The sequence below is a fragment of the Salvelinus alpinus genome, chromosome 21 (assembly GCF_045679555.1).
Source record: "Salvelinus alpinus chromosome 21, SLU_Salpinus.1, whole genome shotgun sequence".
In the NCBI taxonomy this organism is placed as follows: domain Eukaryota; kingdom Metazoa; phylum Chordata; class Actinopteri; order Salmoniformes; family Salmonidae; genus Salvelinus; species Salvelinus alpinus.
Genome location: NC_092106.1, coordinates 5,680,047 through 5,692,099, shown reverse-complemented (window position 1 = coordinate 5,692,099; position 12,053 = coordinate 5,680,047). Strand labels below are relative to the sequence as shown.

The 12,053-nt window shown below is 44.3% G+C and overlaps 2 protein-coding genes across 3 annotated transcripts; one reads left to right on the top strand and one right to left on the bottom strand.

The window, feature by feature from the left end:
* Positions 1-5,605: 5,605 nt before the first annotated feature.
* Positions 5,606-8,548, bottom strand: LOC139547662 (U1 small nuclear ribonucleoprotein A-like). Of its 2 annotated transcripts, none has more exons than XM_071356643.1 (7): positions 8,357-8,548; positions 8,131-8,206; positions 7,841-8,013; positions 7,517-7,699; positions 7,168-7,335; positions 6,801-6,889; positions 5,606-6,572 (listed from the first exon to the last, which is right to left on the bottom strand). In XM_071356643.1, the coding sequence occupies exons 2-7, from the start codon at positions 8,201-8,203 to the stop codon at positions 6,413-6,415; spliced, it is 846 nt and encodes a 281-aa protein (XP_071212744.1). In that variant the 5' UTR covers positions 8,204-8,206; positions 8,357-8,548; the 3' UTR covers positions 5,606-6,412. The 2 variants fall into 2 exon arrangements, with proteins under 2 accessions (XP_071212744.1, XP_071212745.1); XM_071356644.1 differs by having other exon boundaries at positions 8,131-8,203; positions 8,357-8,509.
* Positions 8,549-8,643: 95 nt separating this feature from the next.
* On the top strand, positions 8,644-12,050 carry actmap (actin maturation protease). The gene is made up of 7 exons (XM_071356642.1): positions 8,644-9,075; positions 9,392-9,597; positions 10,205-10,273; positions 10,472-10,596; positions 10,691-10,820; positions 11,100-11,170; positions 11,263-12,050. Exons 2-7 carry the CDS (start codon positions 9,437-9,439, stop codon positions 11,592-11,594), a joined length of 888 nt encoding a protein of 295 aa, XP_071212743.1. The 5' UTR covers positions 8,644-9,075; positions 9,392-9,436; the 3' UTR covers positions 11,595-12,050.
* Positions 12,051-12,053: the final 3 nt, after the last annotated feature.

The window sequence follows — 12,053 nt, the reverse complement described above, 5'->3', positions numbered from 1 at the left end:
GGGGCTGAGTCACTGGCTTACTAGTGCTCTCCCATGCCGTCCCTAGGAGGGGTGTATCACGTCGTGCCAGGATTTTTTAAAATATTCTCAACTTAAGTGGGTTGAGTCACTGGCATGATCTTCCTGTCCGGTTCTCCCCCCCTCTGGCTTGTGCTGTGGGGGAGATCGTTGTGCTCTATACTCAGCCTTGTCTCAGGGTAGTAAGTTGGCCGTCTGTTGATATCCCTCTAGTGGTGTGGGGGCTGTGCTTTGGCAAAGTGGGGGGGGGGTTATATCCTGCCTGTTTGGCCCTGTCTGGGGGTATTGTCGAACGGGGCCACAGTGTCCCCCGACCACCCCCCCTGTCTCAGTCTCCAGTATCTATGCTATAATAGTCTATGTTCCGGTGGCTAGGGTCAGTCTGTCCTATCTGGTACAATTCTCAGTCTGTCCTGTGTGATCTTAAGTCTGCTCCCTCTAATTCTCCCATCTCTCTCTCTCCCCTCCCAGAGGATCTGAGCCCCATAGGACCATGCCTCAGGACTACCTGGCCTGACGACTCCTGGCCATTCCCATCCATCAGGTCTTGCTGCTGATCCAGATTCTGCTGTTCTGCCTGTGGCTATGGAACCCTGAACTTTTTCCTGCACGTGCTACCTTCTTGTGCTGCTGCTCCAGTTTCAACTGTTCTGCCTGCAGCTATGGAACCGTGACCTGTTCACCAGACGTACTACCTTGTCTCGGACCTGCGGTTTTTGTCTCTCTTCTCGCTCTCTGTTTCTCTCTCTACCACACCTGCTGTCTCGACCTCTGAATCCTATGTTTCTGCCTTTCTAGGGAGTTTTTCCTAGTCTCCGTGCTTCTATATCTGCATTGCTTGCTATTTGGATTTTAGGCTAGGTTCTGTATAAGCACTTTGTGACATCTGCTGATGGAGTGCTTTATAAATAAATGTATGAAGCATAAATAAATAAATGTGATTAATTTGATTGATATAAGCCCAACACATGATACATTAAATGAAATCCTCAAGATGTTTCCTAATCACACAAAAAAGCTAATGTTAATATCATATTCACAAGAGGCATGACACCCATTTGCGTAAAAACCATATTGCGTCAAAACCATATTTTCAGTTCAAATTTGGACAGCAGGTTAGATAAACTGGGACACCATTATTATATTCCTAATTGCACTCCAATGACAATTCAATTTTGTGTGATTAGGAAACATCTAAGGATTTCAGAAATGTATAGTGTTTTGGAAAAATACAGTGCCTTTCGAAAGTATTCACACGCTTTGACTGTTTTATTACAGCCTGAATAAAAAAAATATTAAATTTAAATGTTGTGTCACTGATCTACACACAATTGCCCATAATGTCCAAGCGGAATTTGTACTTGTGCTCCGATAAATTGTCCGATAAATTGCATGGATGAACTCTGTTACAGAATTTGTATTTCTAAAAGTAGTCAGACCCTTTGCGATGAGACTCGAAATTGAGCTTGGGTGCATCCTGTTTCCGTTGATAACCCTTGAGATGTTTCTACAACTTGATTGGAGTCCATCTGTGGTAAATTCAATTGATTGGACATGATTTGGGAAGGCACACACCTGTCTATATAAGGTCCCACAGTTGACAGTGCATGTTAGAGAAAAAACCAAGCCATGAGGTTGAAGGAATTGTCCGTAGAGCTCAGAGACAGGGTTGTTTTGAGGCACAGATCTGGGGAAGGGTACCAAAGCATTTCTGCAGCATTGCAGGTTCCCAAGAACACAGTGGCCTGCATCATTCTTAAATGGAAGAAGTTTGAAACCACCAAAACGGGGTGCCGCCCAGTCAAACTGAGCAATCGGGGGAGAAGGGCCTTGGTCAGGGAGGTGACCAAGAACCCGATGGTCACTCTGACAGACCTCTAGAGTTCCTCTGTGGAGATGGGAGAACCTTCCAGAAGGACAACCATCTCTGCAGCACTCCACCAATCAGGCCTTTATGGTAGAGTGGCCAGACGGAAGCCACTCCTCAGTAAAAGTTACATGACAGCCCACTTGGAGTTTGCCAAAATGTACCTAAAGACTCTCAGACCATGAGAAACAAGGTTCTCTGGTCTGATGAAACCAAGATTGAACTCTTTGACCTGAATGCCAAGTGTCATGTCTTGAGGAAACCTGGCTCCATCCCTACTGTGAAGCATGGTGGTGGCAGCATCATGCTGTGAGGATGTTTTTCAGCAGCAGGGACTAGGAGACTATTCAGGATCAAGGGAAAGATGAACGGAGCAAAGTATAGAGAGATCCTTGATGAAAGCGCTCAGGACCTCAGACTGGGGCAAAGGTTCACCTTCCAACAGGACAACGAACCTAATCACACAGCCAAGAGAATGCAGGAGTGGCTTTCGGACAAGTCTCTGAATGTCCTTGAGTGGCCCAGCCAGAGCCCGGACTTGAACCCGATCGAACATCTCAAGAGAGACCTGATAATAGCTGTGCAGTAACGCTCCCCATCCAACCTTCCAGAGCTTGAAAGGATCTGCACAAAAGAGATGGGAGAACCTTCCAGAAGGACAACCATCTCTGCAGCACTCCACCAATCAGGCCTTTATGGTAGAGTGGCCAGACGGAAGACACTCCTCAGTAAAAGGCACATGACAGCCCGCTTGGAGTTTGCCAAAGTATATATATTTTAAACATTTTTTTTAACCTAAAAATGTGGGGCTCAAAACAGGTCTTGCCCTGCCCTGAATGACGGATCGCCACTGTCATTGAGTTCATCTGACTCTGTGTAAGTTTTTAAAAAAAGGGCTTAATGGCGAAGGCGCATAAAGACAGTGCAATTTGAAAAAGTAGATTGTGTTGATGTATAGGTTCAAGGCACACCTGAACTGAATCAATGCTAAAGACATTCAAAGAGGAAATGTTTTGAAATTAAATCTCCAAAACTTCTTTAAACAAATTGAGCACAAAGGGAAAATAGCATTGATGAAATGGGCCATCCAGACATTCTTGTCTGACTCATGGTAGAAATTAGATGAAACTACAGTGGCTGAGGCCAGACAGGGCAGGAAGTGAGTCCGTAATGATGATTTACGTGGTAGCACAGAGCCATTTGATTATGACACAATGCTCCAGAAAGAAAGAAATCTCATTACTTTATAGGTTATAATAATCAAATGGAAACGTTATCCCAAAATGTTTTAAATGATTGTAGAATTATCAAGGGGAGGGCACAAACTCAAGTTCTATCAAAAGTGCAGACAAGAGGCCAGATCAAAGTTTAGACTACAGTCCCACCAGTCCGCTTACGGCAACATGCTGGGAAAAGCATTATATTTCTCACTGCATGAGTTAGTTAGACACATAGAGGATGCAACATTGTATCTGTCCCATTATAGTGTCTGTAAGAACTTGGGCATCTCCATTTTGCAGTGGTGTAAAGTACTTAAGTAAAAATACTTTAAAGTAGTACTTAAGTCGTTTTTTTGGGGGTGTCTGTACTTTACTATTCATATTTTTGACAACTTTTACTTTTACTCCACTTCATTCCTAAAGAAAAGTATGTACTTTTTACTCGTTACATTTTCCCTGACACCCAAAAGTACTCATTACATTTTGAATGATCAGCAGGACAGGAACATTGTCAAATTCATGCACTTATCAAGAGAACATCCCTGGTCATCCCTACTGCCTCTGATCTGACGGACTCACTTCGTTTGTAAATGATGTCTGAGTGTTGAACTGTGCCCCTGGCGATCTGTAAATAATAATTTAAAAAAACAAGAACATTGTGTCGTCTGGTTTGCTTAATATAAGGAATGTGAAATTATTTATGCTTTTACTTTGATACTTTAGTGCATTTAAAACCAAATACTTTTAGACTTTTACTCAAGCAGTATTTTACTGGTTGACTTTTACTTAAGTAATTTTCTTTTAAGGTATCTTACTTTTACTCAAATATGAAAATTGGGTACTTTTTCCACCACTGCCATTTTGATGTCGTCAATTTTCTCCTACTTGTATGAGATGGTAAACAAACTGAAAGGGTGAACACTGCCACCTGGAGTGTGTGTTTGAACAGGTGTAAAGCCAAGGTTGGCGATTTACTGCCACCTGCAGTTATGGAAGGTTTGCTCATGAGTATAATTCATTGGCTGATCCATAGAGATGGAAAAAGGCCTCATTATGTCTGTGCCAGTATGGTGTCTGTGACAGCCTCAATGGCGCTGCCCATGCTATCTCCATTTTGAAGTAGTCCATTTTCTTCACGATTGACTTATCCTTCCTGATGACCCAGTTGGACATGTCACGGGGAGGGATCAGCCAATGAAGTTGGAAGTCTCATCCAGTTGACTACATTAAAAAAATGGTGGAAGTTCTCAATGGCGCTCCCCATGTTAATACAGCCTTTTGGCCATAAGAGGCCTTGATCATTCTCTATGGGCTGATCCCTCCTGACGACCTCAATGGAATCATGTGATCCTTCCTTAACCCATAGGAAGTCCCACCCAGTTGACTACTTCAAAATGGTGAAAGTCCTCAATGGCACTGCTCATGCTGAAACGGGCTTTTGGGCCCTAGAGTCCTCTATCATTCAATGTGGTTAGACACTAGACTCCTGACACGCCATGGAAAACACTGATGAACACTGCCTTCATCGGGGTGTTAATCAAAACCATCGTTGTGGTTTTGATACTGAAACACTGGTCCAGTATAAGATGTACATGAAGTTACAGTAGGCTGTTTGATAAAAAAAAAAATTAAACTAGGCAAGTCAGCTAAGAACAAATTCTTATTTACAATGACGGCTTACCCCGGCCAAACCCTAACAACGCTGGGCCAATTGTGCCCGGCCATATTGGACTTCCAAATCACGCCCGGTTGTGATACAGCCTGGAATTGAACCAGGGTCTGTAGTGACGCCTCTAGCACCGAGATGCAGTGCCTTAGACCCGAGCCATCTGGAGCCTATCCCTATAGACATAATGATCTCTGGTCTAGAGATACTAGATGTGCAAAAACCCATATCTGGGGCCATATGTAACAAACATCTCGGAGTCAGGTGCTGTATCCACAAAGCATATCAGAGTAGGAGTGCTGATATAGGATCTGTCATAGTCATCATGATCTAAAAGTTGTGGATAGGGGCCCAGGTCCCACTTCTCCATGTAATATTAATTGTGCTCTAGAAGGAAAGAGAGAAATCAGTAGACGGATTGACTAACATCACAAAACAATGCGCTCATCGACGGGGCGACATGCTTTGTTCTGATTTTGAACGTTCAGCTTGCAACAATGATGAGACGCTGCCATGTGGGCAATCGTAGACTGCTTGTTTTATCTTGTTTGGAGGTGTTGAGACTGATTTCATGTCAATGCTAATATGGGAAAGAGTTGCTAGGTAACCCACAACTGTAATAATGTATTCGAGAGACAAGTGCTCATTGTGCAAATGTATTTATGTTTGCAATAAACATCGAGACTAAATATAGATTGTTGTCAAAAATCTAAGCCAACCTAGCCTGTTTTGCCCCCGAGTCACGCACGTGTCGGTTTTGTTGCTAAACAACCAGCCGGTCTATATAGCCCCTGGTGTCTCCCCGGACATAAAAGCAGAAACGTACACACAGCATTAGTCATTATAAAAAGCACACATTTTAATCAAACATAAAAGCTCCAGGTACAATGTCTGGACGAAACAGACCCTGGGTGCAATGCTTTTAAACAGACAAACAATAAAAATATACTTACATACAAAACGCCAGATTTTATCCTCAAGGAATGGGTGCAGAAACTGACATACTTTAAAATGTTTCTTAACCTGGCTATGGATGTGCAAATGTCAGCTAACTATCCTCTATGTTGGCACCAAATCACTAAAACAATATAGTCCTTACACGTTATCGTTTGAGCCTGGTGTCAGCATTCCAACCATAACAATCCTGCCCTTGTCCTCTCTAAACCGCTGGTAACCTACCATCAGATACAAAGAAAGTAATCTCCAGTTATTCTAAATTAGTATGGGATCACAGGAAGGGCAGTAACAAGACAATTACAAGAAGAAAAAAAATCTATGCTGAACTTCAAAACTAAGAAGGTAAAAAGACTTGCTCTCCTATAGGCGTCGGTGATGAAGGGGATTGTCCAATCACCACTCCTTACCTTCTGGTGGAGGCTGAAAGAATTCTTATGTCATAATCTGTAAGCAGAGCAGGGAGCAGCACATAAATGTGTAAGGGAGCCTATAGATGTGTCTTGGGAGAGGAGCTTGGGGGGAGGGGAGCTTGGGGGGGGGGGGGGGGGGCTGTATCGCATTGTGATTTCTTAGCGAAAGACAGGTTAGTAGTCGGCTCTGTGCTGGCATAGTTTAAGGGGGAAGAGGGGTCTCTCTCTGTGTGTGTGTGTGTGATTGTAAACCACTCAAGAGCTCTCTGGTGTGTTATTTCTTGGCGAAAGAGATCTTCATGGCGTTGGTCTGAGTGATCTTGAAGCCCTGTAGTGCCTCCCTGGCCGCTCCAGCCTGCACGTCATTATCAAACTCCACAAAGGCAATGTCGTGGCGACCAGGCACCAGACGCACCTCTTTGAACCCAGGGAACCTGAAGTGGGAAAACAGTCAACATCAGGAGCGCTTCGGGGCAGACTTGATAAAGACATCAAGGGTCTATACTTGTCGACATGTTCAATCTCACCATACACAAACACTAGTTAAGATAACCACTATATTGGAAACTGGAACAGATATGTGGAGGAACATGGAGGAATAAACATTACATTTTTCACACTGCACCAAGGAGTATAGGAGAATAAAATGAAGAGGTACTAACTGGTTGAAGAGCATAGACAGCATGAGCTCGTTGGTCTCCTCTGGGAGGTTGGTGAGGAAAAGGATGTGGTTGGGAGGGTTTTCTGCAACCTGGAGGTATGGAAGATTACATTTATTAATATAAAAAATAAAAAATCTAGTTACAGAGCGAGATTATACAGTCAGACGAATGACAAGCAAACGCAAAATTACAATGTTCCACCAAACAGACCTGCTGCGTAGTTATTGGCTCAGCGCCGTCTGGGTTTGGACTTGGTTGGCCGTCATTGTAAATAACAATTTGTTCTTAACTGACTTGACTAGTTCAATAAAATGTTCAATAAAGAAAAAGATATAAACGAACACTGATAAACAAACATGATCCATACCTGGGCGTGGGGCATTTGCCCGGGCATCATCCCACCCGGAGGCATGGCACCAGGGAGCATCCCCCCAGGGCCCATCCCTGGAGGTGGCATCATGCCTGGCGGGGGCATGTAGGGGGGCTGCCCTGGCATTGGCATCATACGAGGAGCTCCGCTCATGGGTGGCATTCCCTTCAGAAGACCAAGAATGTTCAATGAAAAAATCAGCCGCACTATCATTTAGCGATACACGTGGAATAACACACAATCCGCCATTTTAGATAGACATGTCTTAAAAGGAAACAATGACTAACAGTGGCATTGGGGATACAAACGTGGTTGTGTGTCTTCAAGCTCTCAGTACAACACTTACGGGCATGGGTGTTGGAACTCCAGGGCCCATGGGTACTACAGGGGTCCCTGGCACACCCTTTTTGGCCCCTGCAGCCTCTGGGCCCTTGACCTTGGCCCTCTTCTCCTTCTTACGGTCCCGCTCCACGTAGGTGCCCTTCATTTTAGCGATGATGTCAGAGTCCCCCTTGGCGTACCCAATACGCTGCCAGGAGAAAGAGGAACAGTTGATGACGACAGGACTATTTACAGGAATGCATATTAGAGAATCATCATTCCCTAGCTAAACATGTGTCAGGAAAAAGCTAGCTGATGTGTACCAAGGTGTTAATTGGCAGTAGCTCACCATAGGTTTGTCATAGAATGGGAACCCCTGCATGGAACGCAGGGCATTGGAGGCGCTGTTGACCTCCTTGAAGATGACAAAGGCCTGACCCCTCATCTTCAGGGAGCGGGCAACCAAAATGTCCAGGATTTGACCAAACTGAGAGAAGATTGCGTATAACGACTTCTTCAGTTCTGGGTGACAAAGGGTACAAACAATACATGTTTAGGCAAGGAGCCATTGGCATGGTTGATGAGTAAACACAAACATGAGAGCAAAATCAAAGGGGGTAGCCAGCTTTAAGCTCTAACCATCTTTTTTAATCTTCTCGTTCAGGTTGTTGATGTATATGGTGTGGTTGAGGCGCATATCCGGAGCAGCCATCTTCTGTGAAAAAAAACAGGTCAGTGTTAGCGCCCTTATTGCCTCCAGTCTGCAAGTAACGTTAGCTAGATGTAGAATACGTTGGTAGCTAACTTGCAAATTATAAAATATGTGAAATAGACAAAAACATAACAATTAAGAAGTTGTATTTACCTTTCAGTACTGGGTTGCACAATGTAATCGGCCTCAAAAGAAATGAATGAAACTAGCTACACGCGTAGCCAACGCTCTACCACTGGAGCCAGAAACACTTAATTTTTTGGTGCTGGAGCATGCTAGCTAACGTAGCAGACACAGAAACCCTTGATAGCTAACAAAGCCGACTATTTTGATTGGCTGGTGTGATTTCCGGATCCTGTCAAGAACAGCTTTTCATTGGATTGTTTTAGCCACCCCCTTAACATCATTGGATATGTAGTGCTACATTTCAGACGCACCCGCCCCTTGTAAACATTCACGAGAGTCAGCCTGAGCAAGATGCTGCGCAGATGGATCAAATTGATTTACTTTACTCATCTAAAGAAACAGGCTTTAACGTATCCTTATGATATTATCATCGTGCAATCTATTGAGTTTGAGAGCCATCATTATGTTTCAAACAGCTATTATTTGGTTCAAAAGATAAACTACTTTTCAATTATTTTGTTATTGATAGATAGCTAGCAAAGTAGGCCTTCTGTTCTGTAACATTACTGTAGGAAATGCCACATTGTAGCCGCAGCTACCATTTTAAATGATCGCGGTGTTTGTTACCAAATATGGCTTTATTCAGTTAGCTAGCTACCTGCTAGTCCTAACGTGTAAAAAACTTCAAAATAGCTCCCAGGTCTGCGCTTGAAGTCGTCTCATTACTAAAACAGCCATGCAATAAAGTGAGTGTTAATCAAACTGCATGTCATATGAACGTATTTCAGAAACATATTTCGCAACTTTAGTCATGGTGTAACATATCTAGCTAGACATGGCATCAGATGGAGAAGCTCTGGTAGTAAGTTAAGCAATAAGGGGATCAATTAATAGGTATACACACCATAATGTTTATGTATCAATAAATCATTAATGCAACTTTATTCCATCAGTGGGTCATATGTGTAATTTCAATAGCTTCCTGTCATGTAGTTAAATAAAGGTTAAAAAAATGTATTATATATATAAGGTAGTGGAGCCCTTATCATTCCCTTTTCTCAGTCTCTTATCACACAGAATTGCACAGCAGTGACAGAGGGTATTTCAATGGAGCATCCACCTCCTCCACCCCCACCAGGACCACCCCCACTGACAGCTGCCTCGGGGCCAAGCAAGAAGAAGCTGTACCAGGCCATAGCTGCAGGAAAGACCCCTGTCGAGGGGGATCATGCAGAGGCCCGGTTGCTGCTCAGTCAGAGGGAGAGCAGGTGAGGCGAACTGCCAACAGAAAAACAGAAGTTATCAGACAAGCGTAGCAGCTAAAGCCTATTCAGGATCTCCAACATGGTGGTTGGAAAATCACTGAAAGAACTCTGCAGGTAGTGTAGCACTTAAGAGCGTTGGGCCCGTAGCCGAAAGGTTGCTGGTTCGAACTCCAAAGCCGACTAAGTGAAAAATCTGAGCAAGGCACTTGTAGTTGCTCCTGTAAGTCACTCTGGATAAGAGCGTCTGCTAAATGACTAGAATGTCTTTTTTTTAATAGGGCCTACAGGTTATGGAATGGGATCATCAGTCACACATTGGATAACACTCCACCTTTATAATCAGTGCACTGGGGGGGGTGTTCTGCACCTGGGCATTCAGTTTAGAACAGTTTCTGTCCATGAAAGCAGTACTGTAGTGATCCTGTGGGAGTTTCAACTACAAATAGAACACAAATGCAAGAAGGTAGATGACGCTCTGAGCTATCCCACCAAGACCAAGCTACTGTACATACTACTGTGATATATGCATTATTCAATAACTCATTTGTTACCAGGTGGCAGTAGGAAAGTCTGTTTTGTGGTGTGGCTGACGATTTACTGGTTGACGTAGTTTCAGGAAGGACCTGCAGTGGATGCTGTTTAACAAGTATGTGCCTTCCCTCATCCAAGACGGCCCACAGTAAGTCACGTAAAGCTTTATTTAGGCTTTTCAAAATGGAGCCTTCCTCCATTGAAGTAATCACTGATCTATAATACATGTGAATTCGTCTTCCCTAAGCTGATGTCTCTTGTTTGTCGTTTTGTCGTTAAAGGTGACGTTATACTTCCTAAGGTACATACCCCTGCCTGAGGTGTGTGTGTGTGTTTTTACCTGTAGATGTGGTCTGGTGGCTCTATGGATGGCTGGTCACCTACTACAGCCCCCTCTGAGTGTTTCCGTGGAGACCGTAGTCCAGACAGCGATGGACAGGGGCTACACCGCACAGGGGGAGATGTTCTCCGGTAATGCTTTAGTCTTCTATGCTGCATACTCTCAACGACACCAGCAGAGCTATACTTTATTAGTGAGACTAATGTGTGTGTATGTCTGATTCAGCTAGTGACATGGCCATGCTTGCAGAGGAGGTGTGTGGGTGCAGGGCTGAGCTCCTGTCCGGAGGGATGAGTGGAGACAACTCTACAGCCGTCCTGAAACACCTGGCTGACGGACAACCTGTCCTCATCCCGGATCCTTTATACTCTCTCACATTCAGGCTGTTCAGAAGGACCCATCTGCTCTAGTTAGTCTGTCTCAGGTAGCGGTCGTTAGGTACTGATATATGGTGTTCTTAAGGTAACCTCGTGGCAGTTATTAGGTTGTTATCGTGTATTTGACCATTTTACAATGACATTTCGAAGTAAATACCATGTTAATAGCTGACTTATCTGGAATATTTATTGTACAGTATATGAGTAAAGCGATGTGTACTGTATGTGTTTTGAGGTCTTTGACTGCATAAACACAGATATGACGAGGATTTCAATCATGAGCCATGCCAACGCACCGGACACAGGGCACACTGGGCAGTGGCCTCAGGTTAGACCGGAGCTCCTTGACTGCAACACACACACACGCAATTACCATGTCTTGACATTTGACCCTTCCTATAACCTCTCTATCTCTCCCAGGTGTCTTGTTGGGTCTGGACCAGGACAGCGTGAGCAGAGAGCACACCCAACCTGACCCCACCCTGCCCTGGCTACTCCTGCCCCAGGACAGCCCCTCATGCCCATGTCCCACTGTGGGGGCAAGAGAAGCATACATCCTGGCCAAGCAGGGCAAGAGCCTGCGCTATCAGCTGTGGAGCCTGGACAAGGTGGCCCAAAGCAATGCCCAGCTGAGGGAGATAGATCCCCAGAGGGCTGGGGACAGTACCCAGTACGTGGTACCCAAGGGAGGGGTGGAAGTTGGGCTGGCAGGCCAGGTCGTGTTGGTCCACACTGGGGGACAGACTAAGTGATCATAGGCCTTCTCTCCTGGAGCACTGCTTTGGTACAAATTGAGACTCATTGGCCTGGACACAGGAAAGCATGACAATCTATAATACTGTAAGTAGAGGACATGATGAAAGGGTCTAAGGATGCTTTCCTGCGTTGGCATTCATTTCTTCTATAGGACACCAGAGGACACAGTTATTATGTCTACTACTTATCAGAATGAAAAGTTTGAATGTAAAGTGGACTTTTGCTAAATCTGTGGCTCCTCTATGGAGCCTATTTTCCAGTACATGAACAGATCCTGTGCCTTACTGAAATGTTTCATTCACTTCACATGGTCGAACAGGCTGTAATATTGCATACGATGAGAACCCCGTACCTGCCTGTATTTATACTGATTATCAAGCAACCCCAAGTGCACACAGAATAAACATATGAACTATTGACAACAGTAAATAGTACATATCATTGAAATGTGACCA

What these genes read in the sequence shown, in the direction of transcription:
- LOC139547662 (XM_071356643.1), bottom strand. Translation starts at nt 8,203, where the DNA reads ATGGCTGCTCCGGATATGCGCCTCAACCACACCATATACATCAACAAC. An exon ending in CGAGAAGATTAAAAAAGATG is followed by an intron (nt 8,014 to 8,130) that starts GTTAGAGCTTAA and finishes TTTGTCACCCAG; the next exon opens with AACTGAAGAAGTCGTTATAC. An exon ending in GAGTTCCAACACCCATGCCC is followed by an intron (nt 7,336 to 7,516) that starts GTAAGTGTTGTA and finishes GGTCTTCTGAAG; the next exon opens with GGAATGCCACCCATGAGCGG.
- actmap (XM_071356642.1), top strand. Translation starts at nt 9,437, where the DNA reads ATGGAGCATCCACCTCCTCCACCCCCACCAGGACCACCCCCACTGACA. An exon ending in CTCAGTCAGAGGGAGAGCAG is followed by an intron (nt 9,598 to 10,204) that starts GTGAGGCGAACT and finishes TGGTTGACGTAG; the next exon opens with TTTCAGGAAGGACCTGCAGT. An exon ending in GGACAACCTGTCCTCATCCC is followed by an intron (nt 10,821 to 11,099) that starts GGATCCTTTATA and finishes GCATAAACACAG; the next exon opens with ATATGACGAGGATTTCAATC.